The 19,997-nt window shown below is 43.8% G+C and overlaps 1 protein-coding gene across 2 annotated transcripts in view; it reads right to left on the bottom strand.

Moving 5' to 3' along the window:
- mfge8b (milk fat globule EGF and factor V/VIII domain containing b) overlaps positions 1–19,997 on the bottom strand; it is a 45,963-nt gene that overhangs the window by 3,150 nt on the left and 22,816 nt on the right. The window contains exons 3-9 of one of the 2 annotated variants that reach the window (XM_024400352.2): positions 19,781–19,912; positions 9,577–9,690; positions 7,992–8,173; positions 7,184–7,339; positions 6,618–6,762; positions 3,806–4,008; positions 300–455 (exon numbers count right to left, since the gene is read on the bottom strand). In XM_024400352.2, the coding sequence (XP_024256120.1) occupies positions 300–455; positions 3,806–4,008; positions 6,618–6,762; positions 7,184–7,339; positions 7,992–8,173; positions 9,577–9,690; positions 19,781–19,912 (1,088 nt within the window). The remainder of the gene's footprint in view (positions 1–299; positions 456–3,805; positions 4,009–6,617; positions 6,763–7,183; positions 7,340–7,991; positions 8,174–9,576; positions 9,691–19,780; positions 19,913–19,997) is intronic. The other variant, XM_024400353.2, reaches the window with a different exon arrangement.

The following is a 19,997-nucleotide window of genomic DNA, read 5'->3' as shown; positions in this document are numbered from 1 at the left end:
TACAATATAAAGGTCATCATTAAATCTATGACATCTTGACTTTGCGTTTTAACCGCTGACTCAATAACACCTATATTTAATATCAACAAAGTAATTCAATTCGGTCTATTATTCTTAGGCAGGCACACGTTCATGCTTGGCTCCCTTTAAATGGATGTTCAAAATACATACGGCAGGGGAATATGCTCCACTTAAGGTTAGTGTAAAAACCATGTTAGGTTGTATTTTGGGTGGAACACCCCTTTAAGAACACCCTAAGAGAACACACTACTTTGGAGAGACAGATTTTTGCCACCTACCTTGTCTGTGCTGGTGACGTCGTCCTTGACTATGCTCCAGGACTGGCCGTCGTCGCTGTAGGCCACCTTGAAGGCAGAAACAAACTGGACTGCCCCAAAGTCCTTGGCCCCCTGGGTAATGATGCCTGTGATCCTCTTGGGGGACTCCAGGTCCACCTGTTACAGAAGAAGGAATTGTCAGAACAAGCATGGTTCAGTGCCGGACTCTGGTCTAGTGGCAAAGCTGCCGACTCCAGACTACAAATCCTCCTGGCAACGGGGGTTTGAGCCCACTGTGTGTCTGCCACTTTCTCATCTGTGCCCTTATTTGTCTGCATCCCCCACCACACTGTTCTGCCATGAAAAATAAGAATAGTGTCATTGGAACATCTTAGGCTTACCCAGATAAATTGAGTTCAAAACAAAATTGTCAGTAATTTTAGAGAGAGTAAACTTTCAGAGAGAATCTTCCAGTACTTTCACCAGCACCAACTCTAGCCTAGAGTTGAAGTCGGAAGTTTACATACACCTTAGCCAAACGGTAGCATTGCCTTTAAAACTGTTGAACTTGGGTCAAACGTTTTGGGTAGCCTTCCACAATAAGTTGGGTGAATTTTGGCCCATTCCTCCTGACAGAGCTGGTGTAACTGAGTCAGGTTTGTAGGCCTCCTTGCTCGCACACACTTTTTCAGTTCTGCCCACAAATGTTCTATAGGATTGAGGTCAGGGCTTCATGATGGCCACTCCAATACCTTGACTTTGTTGTCCTTAAGCCATTTTGCCACAACTTTGGAAGTATGCTTGGGGTCATTGTCCATTTGGAAGACCCATTTGCGACCAAGCTTTAACTTCCTGACTGATATCTTGAGCTGTTGCTTCAATATATCCACATCATTTTCCATCCTCATGACGCCATCTATTTTGTGAAGTGCACCAGTCCCTCCTGCAGCAAAGCACCCCCACAACATGATGCTGCCATGGTTGGTATGGTGTTCTTCGGCTTGCAAGCCTCCCCCTTTTTCCTCCAAACATAACAATGGTCATTATGGCCAAAAAGTTATATTGTTGTTTCATCAGACCAGAGGACATTTCTCCAAAAAAGTACAATCTTTGTCCCCATGTCCCCAAACTGTAGTCTGGCTTTTTTTAATGGTGGTTTTGGAGCAGTGGCTTCTTCCTTGCTGAGTGGTCTTTCAGGTTATGTCGATATAGGACTCGTTTTACTGTGTACATATACACTGCTCAAAAAAATAAAAGGGAACAATTAAACAACACAATGTAACTCCAAGTCAATCACACTTCTGTGAAATCAAACTGTGTACTTAGGAAGCAACACTGATTTACAATAAATTTCACATGCTGTTGTGCAAATGGAATAGACAACAGGTGGAAATTATAGGCAATTAGCAAGACACCACCAATAAAGGAGTGGTTCTGCAGGTGGGGACCACAGACCACTTCTCAGTTCCTATGCTTCCTGGCTGATGTTTTGGTCACTTTTGAATGCTGGCGGTGCTTTCACTCTAGTGGTAGCATGAGACGGAGTCTACAACCCACACAAGTGGCTCAGGTAGTGCAGCTCATCCAGGATGGCACATCAATGCGAGCTGTGGCAAGAAGGTTTGCTGTGTCTGTCAGCGTAGTGTCCAGGGCATGGAGGCGCTACCAGGAGACAGGCCAGTACATCAGGAGACGTGGAGGAGGCCGTAGGAGGGCAACAACCCAGCAGCAGGACCGCTACCTCTGCCTTTGTGCAATGAGGAGCAGGAGGAGCACTGCCAGAGCTCTGCAAAATGACCTCCAGCAGGCCACAAATGTGCATGTGTCTGCTCAAACGGTCAGAAACAGACTCCATGAGGGTGGTATGAGGGCCCGACGTCCACAGGTGGGGGTTGTGCTTACAGCCCAACACCATGCAGGACGTTTGGCATTTGCCAGAGAACACCAAGATTGGCAAATTCGCCACTGGCGCCCTGTGCTCTTCACAGATGAAAGCAGGTTGACACTGAGAACATGTGACAGACGTGACAGAGTCTGGAGACGCCATGGAGAACGTTCTGCTGCCTGCAACATCCTCCAGCATGACCGGTTTGGCGGTGGGTCAGTCATGGTGTGGGGTGGCATTTCTTTGGGGGGGGCGCACAGCCCTCCATGTGCTCGCCAGAGGTAGCCTGACTGCCATTAGGTACCGAGATGAGATTCTCAGACCCCTTGTGAGACCATATGCTGGTGCGGTTGACCCTGGGTTCCTCCTAATGCAAGACAATGCTAGACCTCATGTGGCTGGAGTGTCAGCAGTTCCTGCAAGAGGAAGGCATGGATGCTATGGACTGGCCCGCCCGTTCCCCAGATCTGAATCCAATTGAGCACATCTGGGACATCATTCCTCGCTCCATCCACCAACGCCACGTTGCACCACAGACTGTCCAGGAGTTGGCGGATGCTTTAGTCCAGGTCTGGGAGGAGATCCCTCAGGAGACCATCCGCCACCTCATCGGGAGCATGCCCAGGCGTTGTAGGGAGGTCATACAGGCACGTGGAGGCCACACACACTACTGAGCCTCATTTTGACTTGTTTTAAGGACATTACATCAAAGTTGGATCAGCCTGTAGTGTGGTTTTCCACTTTAATTTTGAGTGGGACTCCAAATCCAGACCTCCACGGGTTGATACATTTGATTTCCATTGATAATTTGTGTGATTTTGTTGTCAGGACATTCAACTATGTAAAGAAAAAAGTATTTAATAAGAATATTTCATTCAGATCTAGGATGTGTTATTTTAGTGTTCCCTTTATTTTTTTGAGCAGCAGTATATATATATATATATACACACACACTTTTCGCACCAAAGCACATGCATCTCTAGGAGACAGAACATGTCTCCTTCCTGAGCGGTATGACGGCTGTGTGGTCCCATGGTGTTTACACTTGCATACTATTGTTTGTACAGATGAACGTGGTACCTTCAGGCGTTTGGAAATTGCTCCCAAGGATGAACCACACTTGTGGAGGTCTCCAATTTTTGGGGGGCTGATTTCCTTTGATTTTCCCATGATGTCAAGCAAAGAGGCGCTGAGTTTGGAGATAGGCCTTGAAATACATCCACAGGTGCACCTCCAATTGACTCAAATGTTGTCAATTAGCCTATCAGAAGCTTCTAAAACCATGACATTATTTTCTGGAATTTTCCAAGCTGTCTAAAGGCACAGTCATCTTCGTGTATGTAAACTTCTGACCCACTGGAATTGTGATACAGGGAATTATAAGTGAAATAATCTGTCTGTAAACAATTGTTGGAAAAATGACTTGTGTCATGCACAAAGTAGATGTCCTAACAGACTTGCCAGAGCTATCGTTCTTTAAAACAAGACATTTGTGGAGTGTTTGACGAGTTTTCATGACTCCAACCTAAGTGTAATGTAAACTTCCGACTTCAACTGTATCTCCCTCAGCTACAGACCACCAAGTGTCCAACACCCACACCACATCACTTCCTACGGTTCCCTCTGAACCTCCTGCAGTTACCTGCAACCACTCGGAGCGGTTGGTGGTGGCCGCTGTCCAGGCGTTAGTCTTGCCCTGCTTGTCCAGCCGGGCGTAGTGGGACTGCCAGGTGAACGCCTCAATTCCCCAGGTGCGGTGGACACTTGAGGCCGAGATCTGGCGGTCGGAGAGCAGGCGCGACTTCATGCCCATGGGCTCAGAGCAACCTGCCGTGTTTGAATACACTGAAGTGAGACGACGAGCACCGGGAGGGAAAGAGAGAGAGAGAGAGAAGTATGATAGACAAGGGACAGACAGAGAAGCAAGGCCCAAGCCAGCCAGTCAGTGAGCAGCACAGGGAAAGCACATGCATGATGACCAGAGTTGTGGGGAGGTGGAGTGAGTAGTGACAGCCTGTAGTCATGCGGTACAGATTAGGGTTTCTGTTAGGGTTTTGGACGTTAAAAAAAATGTGAAAAGCCAATAACAGTTGATGGCCACAGTTAAAAAGAGCTACTATTTTTATTTCCCAACTGGTAATTGATGCGCGCTACCCATTTGCCATTCAAATGCATAGGCAACAGAAGACAGGTTTATCAGCGTGTCACACACCACTTTGCTATGAGCTGGAGGCAGTATGCATTTTGAAAACATATTTAAATTGTTTGAAGCCTGAATGTTTTACTAAATATTATGAGGCATGTCTTACCTTGCTTCAAAGTAGCAAGCCAAAAAACGACCATATCCATGGAGGCAATTACTTTATAGACTTCCTTCCATATGCCATTGAAACCAGTAGCCTCTTTCTCTTATGTTCTATTGGTTTTAAATAAACGTTTTCATTGTCCAGTAGCCAAAGGCACAATCCTAGTCATATTTGCATCTTTAGATCTCTCTCCGCTTTCAACATTTCTAATAGATATTTTCATGTCACATGAAACTGCTCACATGTGTGATGCACTTTTGACAAAAGGTGTTTTCCTGCTAATTGTATTATGGAACTAACATTCACGAGTAGCCTACTTTTGGACACATTTTTAATTGATCCTTTATTTAACTAGGCAAGTCAGTTAAGAACAAATTCTTATCAACAATGACGGCCTACGCGCATTGCTTATAAATGTGAATAAATAATATAGTTTATCAACATTTTAAGCTAAAAGTTCTGATCTGTTGCATCAGACTCATTCTTTAAAAATAAAATGTATGTAGCCAGTCCCACAACTGTCCTAAAAGTCTGTTTTGAATAGGATATTTCTTTCTTGACAAGCTGACCAATAAAATAGGTAACATTTTCTACAATGCGGGATAGATGGTAAATTGACATAGGCTTGTGATTTTGCTGTTCGTTACTCATCTTGTTGACTGAGGAAAAGTAAAACGTGGACAGTTATTGTAACACGTCTTCATAGTGTGCATCGGAATTCGGCAATGGAGCACTTTGTTGCAGCCTCGAATTAGCATGTTCCGTTAAGATGAATTACCATAATCGAAATGGGATCTCTGTCATTCTGAACACTGTGGGTAGACGCTCTAATCAGGTTATACACCCAATACATATGGATCCGGTAAATTTCTCAAATGTCCGGTCAATGAAAACCCTGGTTCAGCTATACAGCCATAGGGAAGAGAGTTGGGACAACTTATCTTCCATGATGTCACAAAACACTCTGTGGAGATGACATAAAAATGTGTGTTCCAAGTATGTAAACAGAGTGCAATTGCATGCAGAATGAGAACGCAATTGCCTTGGGGTTTTTGGTGGCAAAATGTCAGCCGTTCAAATGATACATCTCAACTCAAACGGAGTTGGCCGAAGTACGTTCACCTACGGCTCTAACGATAACGGTGGAGAGAGAGCGAGGAACGCCGCAGCATGCTTGTAGTTGGGCTGAGCGTCGTTGAGTAGTACTGTGAACATGCGAGCCTACAGTAGCACTAGCATGCGTGTCAGGTGCCCAAGCGTGTCACTTGTGTGCCATGCAGTTTGTATTGCAGGATGCTTTGTGTAACATGCATGTACGTGCGGTGCAAAGACCATAACCAAGCATAAACTGGCATAGCATGCTCTGACAGACAGTCACAGATGGACATTGCGGATCACTTTTAAAAACACACACACACACACACACACACACACACACAGATCAGTTTCCCTTAATTAGATGAAACAACGGCAGTGTGTTGGCGAGAACTCATGGCATCATTATAAAGCAAATAGAAAGTGCAGAAACTTTGTACAGAAAGTTGTTACACCAGAGAAAACATAGAAGGCACTCCAAAATATTCATCTAGTTATACTGGCATGGGAACAAGGCTGTGATGATGAATGTGACTGGCATATTATTCTTTTGTTACAATCCCAACACATTTGAGTCATTTACATGATAGGTCTCATTGCCAATATTTACACAGCAAAAAATGTCCATATGGTTTTGAAAAGTAATTTTTCTAAACGTTAGCCCCACCCAACCCCCTTCAGTAACACTACTGAAACACTTTCAGTCAGACCTAAACCAAAAACCTTCTGGTAAAACCAAAACATTCTGTATGATGTAACCATCTGACACACACTGAAAAGCAAACCCCATGCAGTTTGTTGACGATGTTATCAGTGTGTGTGTGTGTGTGTGTGTGTGTGTGTGCGTGCGGGTAGCCTAGTGGTTAGAGTGTTGGACTAGTAACCGGAAGGTTGAAAGTTCAAACCCCCGAGCTGACAAGGTACAAATCTGTCGTTCTGCCCCTGAACAGGCAGTTAACCCACTGTTCCTAGACCGTCATTGAAAATAAGAATTTGTTCTTAACTGACTTGCCTAGTTAAATAAATAAAACAAGTTTGTGTGTGTGTGTTTACCATTGAGCTCACAGCCCACCAGTTCCATGCGCAGGGTGCAGGCCTTGCGACAGACCACGGGGATGATGCGGAAGTACTGGCCAATGATGGGAGGGTCAAACAGGTTGGTCTTGGTGCTGTCGTTGTCCACGTTCCCCACAAACACCTGGAGAAATAGAAGAAAGGAAGAAAAGAATGAAAAATGTTACGAAATAATGACTTGAGGGAGTGATGTCAAAATGCATTACTTGAATTTCACCTGAGCTTTACAAAACAGGCCCCATGTGAATCAAACAGTATTTTTATTTGACCTTTATTTAACCAGGCAAGTCAGTTAAGAACAAATTCTTATTTTCAATGACGGCCTAGGAACAGTGGGTTAACTGCCTGTTCAGGGGCAGAACGACAGATTTTGTACCTTGTCTTGCCTTTCATTCATTTCCATGGAAATGGCACACTATTCCCAATATAGAACAAAGAAAAGCACACTACACAGTGAAGAGGGTGCAAATTCTACAACAGCCATATTGATAATATGTCTGTGTGTACATCTGAGAGAGTGTGCGCGCCTGTGCGTGTTCACTCACATTGTCCTTCTTCTGCCCATCCAGGCGGTACACGGTGTAGGTCCTCCCGTCCAGACTCGACGCCACTTTGAAGGCCTTGATGAACTCTGCTGACCCCATGCGGCTGGCGCCCTGCGTCACGATGCCCGTGAAACGCATCTTCCTCTGCATGTTAATCTGCACAAACGACAACGCGTTGTTTCAAATGTATTGCCATATAAGAGTGGACATTTGGTCCCGTAGTCATGGACCTTTCGCTGCACATAGAGAGGAATGACAAAAAAAAAGTGGTTACAAGGTCCACAGCAACAACATCAATCAATTGTATTTATAAAGCCCCTCTTACATCAGCTGAAACCCAGCCTAAAACCCCAAACAGCAAGCAATGCAGGTGTAGAAGCACGGCATTGCATCCATGCAATGAGCAGAGCCTCCGAGAATCAAACACATTTTAAATTGTGTCAGAATTAAAGCATCTCCTTGTTGCCTGTCTTTCATCTGCACTGATATGAAATAACCAGACAGGGGAATGTTATTGCCTTGTTGGTAGCCACAATATATTGCTTTCACCTATCCCCATGATGATGTTTTCAGATCAGTGCAGACGAGGAAGTGGAAGCCACTTTACTATGGAGATATCCTTTCTAGAGTAGATTAGGGTCGTGGTCATTAGGAACACCAGAACTGTTTTGGTATACTAAAAAAGAGCCTTTCTCATTAGACAAGTCCATGTAGCCTCTCCTGGTTTCAGTCAGTTTTCTTCCATTTGGTGCCTAGAGAACACGAGCCAGACAGTGGTGTTGGAGCCAGCCTGTCGTACTGTACTGACCTCTATCCAGGGGTTCCTATCATGGGAGGCAGAGGTCCAGGCATTTACCAGGCCTTTATTGTGAAGACGGGCCAGCTCGGGCCCCCAGCGCTGCAGGCCCAGGATGCCGTAGTGCACCGACGAGGCCGAGATCTGAGACTCTGCAATGCCTCCGCCCTCCATGCCCAACAGAGAGATACAGCCTGAGGGACAGACAGACAGACAGACATAGGTCACAAAAACAGGGCAGACAGAGACAGACAGACATAGGTCACAAAAACAGGGCAGACAGAGACAGACAGACATAGGTCACAAAAACAGGGCAGACAGAGACAGACAGACATAGGTCACAAAAACAGGGCAGACAGAGACAGACAGACATAGGTCACAAAAACAGGGCAGACAGAGACAGACAGACAGAGGTCACAAAAACAGGGCAGACAGAGACAGACAGACATAGGTCACAAAAACAGGGCAGACAGAGACAGACAGACAGAGGTCACAAAAACAGGGCAGACAGAGACAGACAGACATAGGTCACAAAAACAGGGCAGACAGAGACAGACAGACAGAGGTCACAAAAACAGGGCAGACAGAGACAGACAGACAGACATAGGTCACAAAAACAGGGCAGACAGAGACAGACAGACAGAGGTCACAAAAACAGGGCAGACAGAGACAGACAGACACAGAACCTAGTGGTTGAGGGAGTGAAGCAATGAAGAACAATCTAGCAGGTCAAATCTGTGGTGAAGTTAGTCTGGTTTATTATTTCACATTAGTACACATACATGCCCCACAAATCTATTGACTTTTTTTGACAACTGCCAACAGTTTGACATGAAAACATTAAGATATAAGGAAAATGAATATTCATGCTGAAAACCTCATAATAAACACCAATGGTATTCACTAAATGTATTGTTTTTATTTAGGATAATGTTTTACAGCTTTGTCATTGTAGTTTTTATTTTAAAATCATCTTCATTCATTATTTCATATATTTGAAAGGCCACACACTGAGGGCCAGAGATTATTACAGACACCTGTGATAACCTGAAGTACCCAAAAAGGGTCACTAGATGTCTTATGATAGATTCCATAAAATCCTTCAAAGTTACCAAATTATGTTAGTTTACTGGTAAACTTAGAAGTTTCCAGTAATATACCGTCCCATTGCATCCCTAGCTAGGACTATCTGTGAGTGGTCTGAGAGGGGAGGGGGAAATTGAAGACTAGCTGTTATTGGCAAAGGTTTGGATCTTTCTTATTGGTCTATTAACTAATTTACTGCCTGGTGATGTCACCAGGAAGGTGAAAACTCCCTCCCATCAAAACAGGCTGAAATTTCAAACAGCTCTTACACTAAAAAAGGACATTATCACCAATTTCACAGTATTAGTTTAACCTCATAATGTAAATTTATATACACACACAACACAGGAACATTACATTTTTGACTGCACTGGGCCTTTCATTTGGTTACATTATGATTTTCTTTATCACATTCAGCCTAATGTCTTTTATTGCACTTAACAAGATCATGGGGGACTAAGGCTAATAGAGAGCCAGTGTGTGTGTGTGTGTGTGTGTGACTGGTGCTCACGCAGTTGGCAGTGCTTGCCCACGTAGGGGGACGGACAGCGGCAGTTGAAGTCTCCATTTAGGTCCCTGCAGGAGCCACCGTTCTTGCACGGCTGGCCGACACAGTCATTCACATCTGTTGAGAGAAATGATGGCCATTATCAGTCACTGGCCTACAATCAACAGAACAGAACAATGATTGATAAGATGATATGGACAGGGGTGATCGGATCCTAAAAATCAGCCCTCCTACTCTTGAGATGCTTTTTTTTTTGAGCACAGGCCCCAAACTGAAATGGGGAAATATGTACATGCTTATACTGGATGATGAACTGACGCTTCATGCGGTTTTCAGATTAAGTCATTTTTTGACTTCCTCCTGAAGTTTTTTTCCCCCCCTTCATCTACACTTGGCTTTTGACTATGTGCAAATGAGCTCTGATAAAGCTATTAGTAAACAGCAGCAACGCAATGGCTCAGATGAGCTGTTGTGTGGCCCAATTATCTGAAACTCTTTGAACTACCCCTAGATGGCGCACTTTAATGGTATACGCTGGACGTGCGGTGTGTTTTTTTTTAGAGAGAGGGTGCTTGGCAACTGGCAGCGCTTTCAGAGGACAGCATGCATCAGAACAAACTTTTTAATCTTTCGCCCACAAGATTTGAAGGCATGACTAAACTTCCTTTGAACACTGCCCTAGATTGACTGTGTTTACTGTTTACCATATTTTTTGTAGAATATGACCCAAATCTCACTTGTTGTCAGTGAAGTGTGATCAGTGTGATTCTGTGCTCAGGGCCAGGCAGGCAGTCAGTCGCCCACTAGGGAGGCACCAATGATGTATATAAACCCGGCACCCTCTTCCTAAAGCCCACGGGGCATCCTGCTCTGAGATTAATGTTACTTCTCAAGAGACACACTCACAAAGTCACAAACACAATTACTCATAATACAGAATACTAGTACACACAGACACAGTCTCATAACTAGGGCCTAGGGTTTTTCCAAGCCAGCATGCATCAGAACACACTCAAAGTAACACACACACACACAATCAGCAGGAATGAGTCAAAAGCCAAAGCACCTTGGACTTAAAGCTCAATCCGAGATTTGCACAACTACAGCTGCTGTTTCTAAAAAGCCGAAAGCTCCTTCAAGCCCTCTTACAGTCTCAAGGTATTTTCGTGTGGTGTAGGCCTATTCCTATACTGTTACGGAGGAGCATATGGCTTCGCAGTATTTAAGGGCAACACCATATTCTCTCTTGACAGACTTCACACCTTAGCAAGAGGACATGGGGACACACACAGAGAGACTCATGGGCTCCCGAGTGGCGCAGAGGTCTAAGGCACTGCTTGAGACGTCACTACAGACACCCTGGTTCGATTCCAGGCTGCATCCCAACCGGCTGTGATTGGGAGTCCCGTAGGCCGCGCACAATTGGCTCAGCGTCGTCCGGGTTTGGCCGGTGTAGGCAGTCATTGTAAATAAGAATTTGTTCTTAACTGACTTGCCTCGATAAATGTAAAAAAATATACATATAAAAAATGTAACACACATGCATACATAAAACCTACAGAAATTGACAGACACCCTATTTTCCTTTCTACGTGACACCATGGGTGACAGACGCTCTCTATTTGCGTCAGCGATGGCCCCTCTGCATCAAGAGGATTTGGCACATCGTAAACCAGTGGTATTCAAAGTCGGGGTTGCGACGAGGAACTGCAGTGGGGTTAAAAAAAAAAAAGTATAGATTATTGTATTGGACAACATACGCTGAGTGTACAAAACATTAGGAATACCTGCTCTTTCCATTAGACTGACCAGGCGAAAGCTATGATCCCTTATTGATGTCACTTCAATCAGTTTCGATAAAGGGGAAGAGACAGGTTAAAGAAGGATTTTTAAGCCTGGAGACAATTGAGACATGGGTTGTGTATGTGTGTCATTCAGAGGGTGAATGTGCATGACAAATGATTTAATGGGGTATGGTAGTAGGTGCCAGGCGCAACGGTTTGAGTGTGTCAAGAACTGCAATGCTGCTGGGTTTTTCACGCTCAACAGTTTTCCGTGTGTATCAAGAATGGCCCACCACCCAAAGGAGATCCAGCCAACTTGACAACTGTGGGAAGCATTGAAGTCAACATGGGTCAGTATCCCTGTGGAATGCTTTCAACACCTTGTAGAGTCCAATACCCAATGAATTGAGGCTGTTGTGGGTCAACTCAACATTACGAAAGATCATTTGAAAAATACAATTTTATGAAGTAAATGTATTCATTGGAATTTAAAGTTATTTGTTGATGTAAAAATCTAAACGTAACGATTTTAAGCTTGTGTCATTAGATTTGGGGCCGCGAGAAATTCTTGGGAAAGAAATGGGGTGCCCAGAAATAAATAAAAAGAGAATAATAATGGGTTCCCCAAAGAAAAAGTTTGAATACCACTACCGTAGACCATGCTGCAGCTTGGCTGGTTACCTCAAGAGCCATACAGACGCTGTAATCTGCCATACTTAGAGAGAGGGGGAGTGAGGTAGAAAAGGTGGCCTGAGGAGGAGGAAGGAGGGAGGGAGGACAATAGCCCTGGGACACTACCCATCCTGGGACATCTAGTGCTCCAGAGTGACGTGGTGTGTGAAGGAGGTTGGAGGCCAAGGGCCAACTGGAGCAACGGGTCACAGCAGGACACAGGGACCGAGTTGTTTTTGTCTCAGTCATTTTTTATTTTTTTTACCTCTAGTTCAAAATGATACACAGTAAAAATCTATGGTAAGAATTTATTTTATCAATAAAACACCATACTGTAACTCTCACATGTCCTGGTATGGGTTTCAGCTAGCAGTGTGCCAATTGTATAGATAGATGTATGGTCCCAGTATAGACATGAAAAGATTGAGGCTATTGAGTGGATGAGCGCACACAGGATCATCAATACTCAGGCTTTGTTTGTGCACGAAGCAAAAACCAATACAGATCTAATTGTCATTGTTTGTAATGTGACCCAGATAGATCCATGCAGAGCAAGGTCATCTGGCAGCGGTGCATCTGACAGAGTACACGACACAGCCTGAGCATCTGAGCTAGTAGGCAGCGCTAGCGGCATGAGGTGTACACAGAGGCGTCATGCCCATAAGGGGCACGTGACCCCTCAGATTTGTCCTGTTAAAAATAATAGCAATCATATTTTTTGGATTCATTTTTTGCTGTCGTTTCTCTGTAATACTACCAGCCAACAAGCAATTTTATGAAGTTGGCTTTAACTAGCCCAAACACACTAGGTTCCCAATCTCATAAATAGCTACCAAGAAGCCTATCAGGCTATCAGTCAAGTTAGAGTAGCTAGCTTGTCTAACTATCTTAGCTGGCATGCCTGCTGGCAAGGTTGGTAGACTAAGAAAAGCAAGCAATTAATAAGACTCACATTCCTTTCAATATTTTACCCAGGAGAGAAGATTTGGTTTCTTTAACAAAATAACCACCAGTCAGGAGGATAAAGACAGCTCAAGAGATATGCAGAAAAATAGACATTTCTATATAATTAAATATAATAATTATGGCTATAGATTGCAGGAAAAAGCTGTTTCAGGTGTTTGAAAAATGCCAATTCGCCAACTTTCCAACAGGGGCCTAGCCCCCCTCCAGACCACTCCCCAGCCATCCTCACGTACTTTATGCCCCCTCAGATGTTGGGGATGCGTGACACCCCTGAGTGTACCGTACAGCTTTGTGCACTCCTGCAGGCCTGTGAGTAATGGCTTCCTTATACAGTATGTTTGCATTGTGATCCATTGACATGGATGTGATCCATTGCCTCATGCCCACTGATGGTTAAACTGGCAGTGACTCCATCCCTCTTTAAAAGGGTCAATCTTTAGATTTTTTAAAAACTTTTAAATTCATGATATAGCCATTGATTTTTTAAAGAAAGTACCTTGTAAAATGCCTCATGACCTGAGTTCAAATGTGAGAGTGGTCACATTTCTCCAGCCCCACCCCTTAGCTGTTTACCGAAACAAATGACAGGGTGGTAGTTTTGTTATAATTTCCAATCCCAGATTTCCCCTTTAAGGAATCCAGGTTGGAAAAGTCCCTGGCATGGGACACTGCCACAAACACCGGAATAATTATAACTGTGAATCCTTGTAATGTTGTATGTAATATTTGTTCATGTGTAAATCAATCCCATAAGGGATGGGCTGCCAATTAGCGATTTGACACCCCAAAAATGTACGAAATCATTTCATTTATTCGGAAGGGTACAACTGGGGGTGCCCCCAACGACAATATAGTGCCAGGTTTAGCCACAGAGCTGCTAAATTAAGTGTATGATAAAATTGATATTTGCTCAGTGAAAACCTTTTGGGGGCTAGCAGAAGTCCATAGAGATCCTCTAAAAATGTCCAAGGATATCCCTGGTTCCAGACTTTGCCAGACCTTGGTGTGGGACCATGCGTTATGTGTTGGTTCTTAATGAATATGCAGAGATTTGACAGTAGAGTTTTGTAGTCACTGATATCCTATAATTGAGGGTTATATGCTTATTTTTATATGTAATTCTATGATTGTAGTATTGTAGGTGGTCTGGCTATATACTGTGCGACAGAACGCTACAAGATTATAGCAACGGAAACATAAATTAGGTTGATTAGTGCAACGGACCTGAGCCCATTACGGTCTGGTGTTCTATCACCAATTTAGTAAAAATGACCTCCCCTCCTCAAACGCTACCAGAAACTACCTGTAAACAGAGCAGTGCGTGACCAGTTGAGTCAAAAAAACAGTCACACAAAAGTGCACACACCCACATAAACAGAAATGGATACACACACACACACACACACACACACAACTCCCCAGGGGGTGCAGAGCTCAATCAGGCCAATTTGGACTAGCCACATCCTGGGTGTGGTTGAAGCACCTCTTAAAACCAGAAATCTGCCTGCCACACACACACGCTTACAAACACTGACACACACGTGCACTTACACACAACCCTAATTACAGACACACAGACACACTAATCTGTTGACAAACACCTACAAATAACCAACACAGAATAAAACAGAGGTCATCCCCAGTTTAACATTTAAGCTCTCAGAGGCCATTTCAGCAGTGCCATTTCAGTCTCACAGTTGCAGTCGTCGGAGCCTATTTAGGAGCTGACACTAAAGTGAGTAAACAGCATTGGACATGGATTTCAGCATTAGACACTACCTTCCCATTGAGGCTTTCAGGCCAATTTCACACAGCTGGTAGAAGTGCTGGTGTCAGACGTGAGTGGAGGCTGTGACATTGTCGGGGCAGACTTAACTCACTTTTTTCTTCCCATTTTACCCCGGCAACAGGGAGTGGGAGTGCTGCGCTCAGGACCACTTTCTGTTGGCTGGATGAGCATGAGAGCCCGATTTGTGTGTGTGTTTGCCAAGTACGCGTGTGTGTTCTCTAAGTGTGTGTGAGCTCGCCAATTGTATCTGTGTGTGCGTGTGTGTGTGTGTATGGTAGCTCGCCAAGTGTGTAGGTGTGCCAGTGTGTTCTAGCGTGCAGGTGAGGACGCCAACCTAGCTTCAGCTACTAGGGTACGCCTCCGCGTTGGCTGCTTTCTAAGAGTCACCTTGACTGAGCCTACTGTACCCTGCTCCCACCACACACTTTGACCACAGTTTGCAGGAGCTGCCGAGGATGCGCTTCGCTCACACACACACACACACACACACACACACACACACACACACACACACAGTACAGAGCAATAAAAAATGTTCAAACAGGCATCAGGAATGCTAAACGAATAGGTAAGTTGGGAGACAGAGAAAGAATAGGCCAAGTACATGAACAGCACTTAGGGACCTCATATACTTCTGCTGTCAAATGAATAATCTTTACAGTCCTCCCCACGACATTATTTAATTAGCGTAAAAGCTAGCTAGTACTTAAGCTTTTATTTTCTGGGAAGTGGGTGATGTACTATGGAGTCAGGGCTTGGCCAAGCACTGTTTTTTCATGCACATAGATAAGCATGGCTGTGAACTTTTAAAGTCATGTTAAATTATTTATATACACACACACACACACACACACACACACACAGTGGGGCAACAAAGTATTTAGTCAGCCACCAATTGTGCAAGTTCTCCCACTTAAAAAGATGAGAGAGGCCTGTAATTTTCATCATAGGTACACTTCAACTACGACAGACAAAATGAGAAGAAAATAATCCAGAAAATCACATTGTAGGATTTTTAATGAATTTATTTGCAAACTATGGTGGAAAATAAGTATTTGGTCAATAAAAAGTTTCAATACTTCGTTATATACCCTTTGTTGGCAATGACTGAGGTCAAACGTTTTCTGTAAGTCTTCACAAGGTTTTCACACACTGTTGCTAGTATTTTGGCCCATTCCTCCATACAGATCTCCTCTAGAGCAGTGATGTTTTGGGGCTGTTGGTGGGCAACACAGACTTTCAACTCCCTCCAAAGATTTTCTATGGGGTTGAGATCTGGAGACTGGCTAGACCACTCCAGGACCTTGAAATGCTTCTTACAAAGCCACTCCTTCGTTACCCGGGCGGTGTGTTTGGGATCATTGTCATGCTGAAAGACCCAGCCACGTTTCACCTTCAATGCCCTTGCTGACGGAAGAATGTTTTCACTCAAAATCTCACGATACATGGCCTCATTCATTCTTTGCTTTACGCGGATCAGTCGTCCTGGTCCCTTTTCAGAAAAACAGCCCCAAAGCATGATGATGTTTCCACCCCCATGCTTCATAGTATGTATGGTGTTCTTTGGATGCAACTCAGCATTCTTTGTCCTCCAAACACAACGAGTTGAGTTTTTACCAAAAAGTTATATTTTGGTTTCAGTTGACCATATGACATTCTCCCAATCTCCTTCTGGATCATCCAAATGCTCTCTAGCAAACTTCAGACGGGCATGGACATGTACTGGCTTAAGCAGGGGGACACGTCTGGCACTGCAGGATTTGAGTCCCTGGCGGCGTAGTGTGTTACTGATGGTAGGATTTGGTACTTTGGTCCCAGCTCATGTCTGTCACAGTTGAAGTGTACCTATGATGAAAATTACAGGCCTCTCTCATCTTATTAAGTGGGAGAACTTGCACAATTGGTGGCTAACTAAATACTTTTTTGCCCCACTGTGTGTGTGTGTATATATATATATATATTACACACACACACACACACAGTTGAATTCAGAAGTTTACATACACCTTAGCCAAATACATAAACTCTGTTTTTCACAATTCCTGACATTTAATCCTTGTAAAGATTCCCTGTCTTAGGTCAGTTAGGATCACCACTTTATTTTAAGAATGTGAAATGTGAGAATAATAGTAGAGAGAATGATTTATTTCAGCTTTTATTTATTTCATCACATTCCCAGTGGGTCAGAAGTTTACATACAAAATAGTATTTGGTAGCATTTACTTTAAATTGTTTAACTTGGGTCAAACGTTCTGGGTAGCTTACCACAAGCTTCCCACAATAAGTTGGGTGAATTTTGCCCCATTCCTCCTGTCAGAGCTGGTGTAACTGAGTCAGGTTTGTAGGCCTCCTTGCTCGCACACACTTTTTCAGTTCTGCCCACAAATGTTCTATAGGATTGAGGTCAGGGCTTCATGATGGCCACTCCAATACCTTGACTTTGTTGTCCTTAAGCCATTTTGCCACAACTTTGGAAGTATGCTTGTGGTCATTGTCCATTTGGAAGACCCATTTGTGACCAAGCTTTAACTTCCTGACTGATGTCTTGAGATGTTGCTTCAATATATCCGCATAATTTAATCCTGCAGCAAAGCACCCCCACAACATGATGCTGCCACCCCCGTGCTTCACAGTTGGAATGGTGATCTTCGGCTTGCAAGCCTCCCCTTTTTCCTCCAAACATAACAATGGTCATTATGTCCAAACAGTTATATTTTTGTTTCTTCAGACCAAAGGACATTTCTCCAAAAAGTATGATCTTTGTCCCCATGTGCAGTTGTAAACCGTAGTAGCTTTTTTTAATGGCGGTTTTGGAGCAGTGGCTTTTTCCTTGCTGAGCGGCCTTTCAGGTTATGTCGATATAGGACTCATTTTATTGTGGATATTTATTGTGGATATAGATACTTTTGTACCCGTTTCCTCCAGCATTTTCACAAGGTCCTTTGCTGTTGTTCTGGGATTGCTACTTTTCGCACTCCTTTTCTCTAGGAGACAGAACGTGTCTCCTTCCTGAGCGGTATGACGGCTGTGTGGTCCCATGGTGTTTATACTTGCATACTATTGTTTGTACAGATGAACGTGGTACCTTCAGGCGTTTGGGAATTGCTCCCAAGGATGAACCACACTTGTGGAGGTCTCCAATTCTTTTTTCAGAGGCTGATTTCCTTTGATTTTCCCATGATGTCAAGCAAAGAGGCACTGATTTTGAAGGTAGGCCTTGAAATACATCCACAGGTACACCTCCAATTGACTCAAATGTTGTCAATTAGCCTATCAGAAGCTTCCAAAGCCTTGACATAAATTTCTGGAATTTTCCAAGCTGTTTAAAAGACACAGTCAACTTAGTGTATGTAAACTTCTGACCCACTGGAATTGTGATACAGTGAATTATAGGTGAAATAATCTGTCTGTAAACAATTGTTGGAAAAATTACTTGTGTCATGCAAAGTAGATGTCCTAACCGACTTGCCAAAACTAAAGTTTGTTAACAAGACATTTGTGGAGTGGTTGAAAAATGAGTTTTATTGACAGAGGACAGAGGAGCCTCTTAAAGAAGAAGTTACAGGTCTGTGAGAGACAGAAATCTTGATCAAAATTACAGGCCTCTCTCATCTTTTTAAGTGGGAGAACTCGCAAAATTGGTGGCTGACTAAATACTTTTTTGCCCCCCTGTATATATATGGGCATGAACATTTAGTTTCGAAATAGCATGCTAAGAGGCTGAAATCATTCACCTCCCAATTGAACCATGTATTGCCCAATAGGCAGTACCACCACAGTTCATTCACTTTGATGTGGGAGGGGAAAACTGAGTCAGAGTTGTTGACCTGATCGGACTCTTTCTGGTTTCTGTGTGCACGCTGCTGCGGATAAAAGGGAGGAAAAAAGTGCTGACCATTGTCTCTCTGTTTGGTATGATTGTGTGTGTGTGTGTGTGTGTGTGTGTCCCAGCCCCCACAGGCAGTGTCAGCCAGCAGAAGGGTTGAACACATAGAGCAAAGCACCTGGGGCCAAACAAAGGGACACAGCACATTTCACTCATTTAAAAAGCTCTTATATGAAATGTAAAAAAAAAAAAAATGTTGCTCTACATTTGTGAAAGGACATGTACAGTATATATGGCTACTTCCTTTCAAACTAAAATGAGATATTTGCATTTTTCGGTTGCTCCATTTGTCTTATTCTGTGAGATCGCAGCACACGGTCACCATCTGTCTCTTATGTGCAGCGCTTGAGGCGGCTCGGGGGCCAAGCACATTCTGCCAGTTGGGAGTTGAACCTTGCCATATCCGGAGAGACGGTCCTGTAAGGACAACAGCTGCGTGGGTTGAGAAACTCACTCACTGCCTCCTGGGCCTCTGTGCCCATGTCAGAGTAACTGGTTTTATTGGATCACATGCTGCATTTACACAGGCAGCCCAATTCAGATCTTTTGTCAAATTAGTGGCAAAAGAGCTGATCTGATCGGTCAAAGACCAATTGGTGGAAAAAGATCAGAATTAAAAACACAGCCTTGTTTCTCTATGTCTAGTCTATTACAACAACACCTCCGACCTCTGGACCTCATTGTTTCCATCCCAGGGGCTCAGTTCTTGTGATTGCGCCACAATGAGGTGGTCAAAGTGGTGGTCAGTCGGAGTGTGTTGAGATATCCGTTTGAATCCACTTTTTTTTAGTAAATCAAGTTTGATATGATTCAAATTGGATATCAATCCACCGTTCTGCCTAGATAACATTACAACATTTGCATCTTCATGCAAAGTAAATGGCGCCAAGCGTATCACATTAGCATTTTCAAATGAATATTGGCAGCCATGTGTTTCCATACTAAAACAGCTTGTCTAATAGATTCTATGTGAATTTAAACTGGGCAGCTTGTAGTTGTGGAGTGGCTCTCATAAATGAATATTGGCAGCCATGTGTTTCCATACTAAAACAGCTTGTCTAATAGATTCTATGTGAATGTAAACTGGGCAACTTATGGAGTGGCTCTTACTGTTCTGGCAGTGGACTCCGTCAAAGCCATCTTGGCACGTGCAGATGTACTCGCTGAAGACGTCCCCTCGGCGTGACTGGCCAGTCACCTCACAGATGGCATCGTTCTTGCAGGGGTTGGGGTTGCAGGGCCCTGGGTAGTAAATATAACTTATTATTAACCCTTATTGTACCAGGTAGGCTGACCGTGATCAAATTCTCTTTTTACAGCAATGACC

The sequence above is a fragment of the Oncorhynchus tshawytscha genome, linkage group LG19 (genome assembly GCF_018296145.1).
Source record: "Oncorhynchus tshawytscha isolate Ot180627B linkage group LG19, Otsh_v2.0, whole genome shotgun sequence".
In the NCBI taxonomy this organism is placed as follows: domain Eukaryota; kingdom Metazoa; phylum Chordata; class Actinopteri; order Salmoniformes; family Salmonidae; genus Oncorhynchus; species Oncorhynchus tshawytscha.
This window is presented reverse-complemented; position numbering and strand designations above follow the sequence as displayed.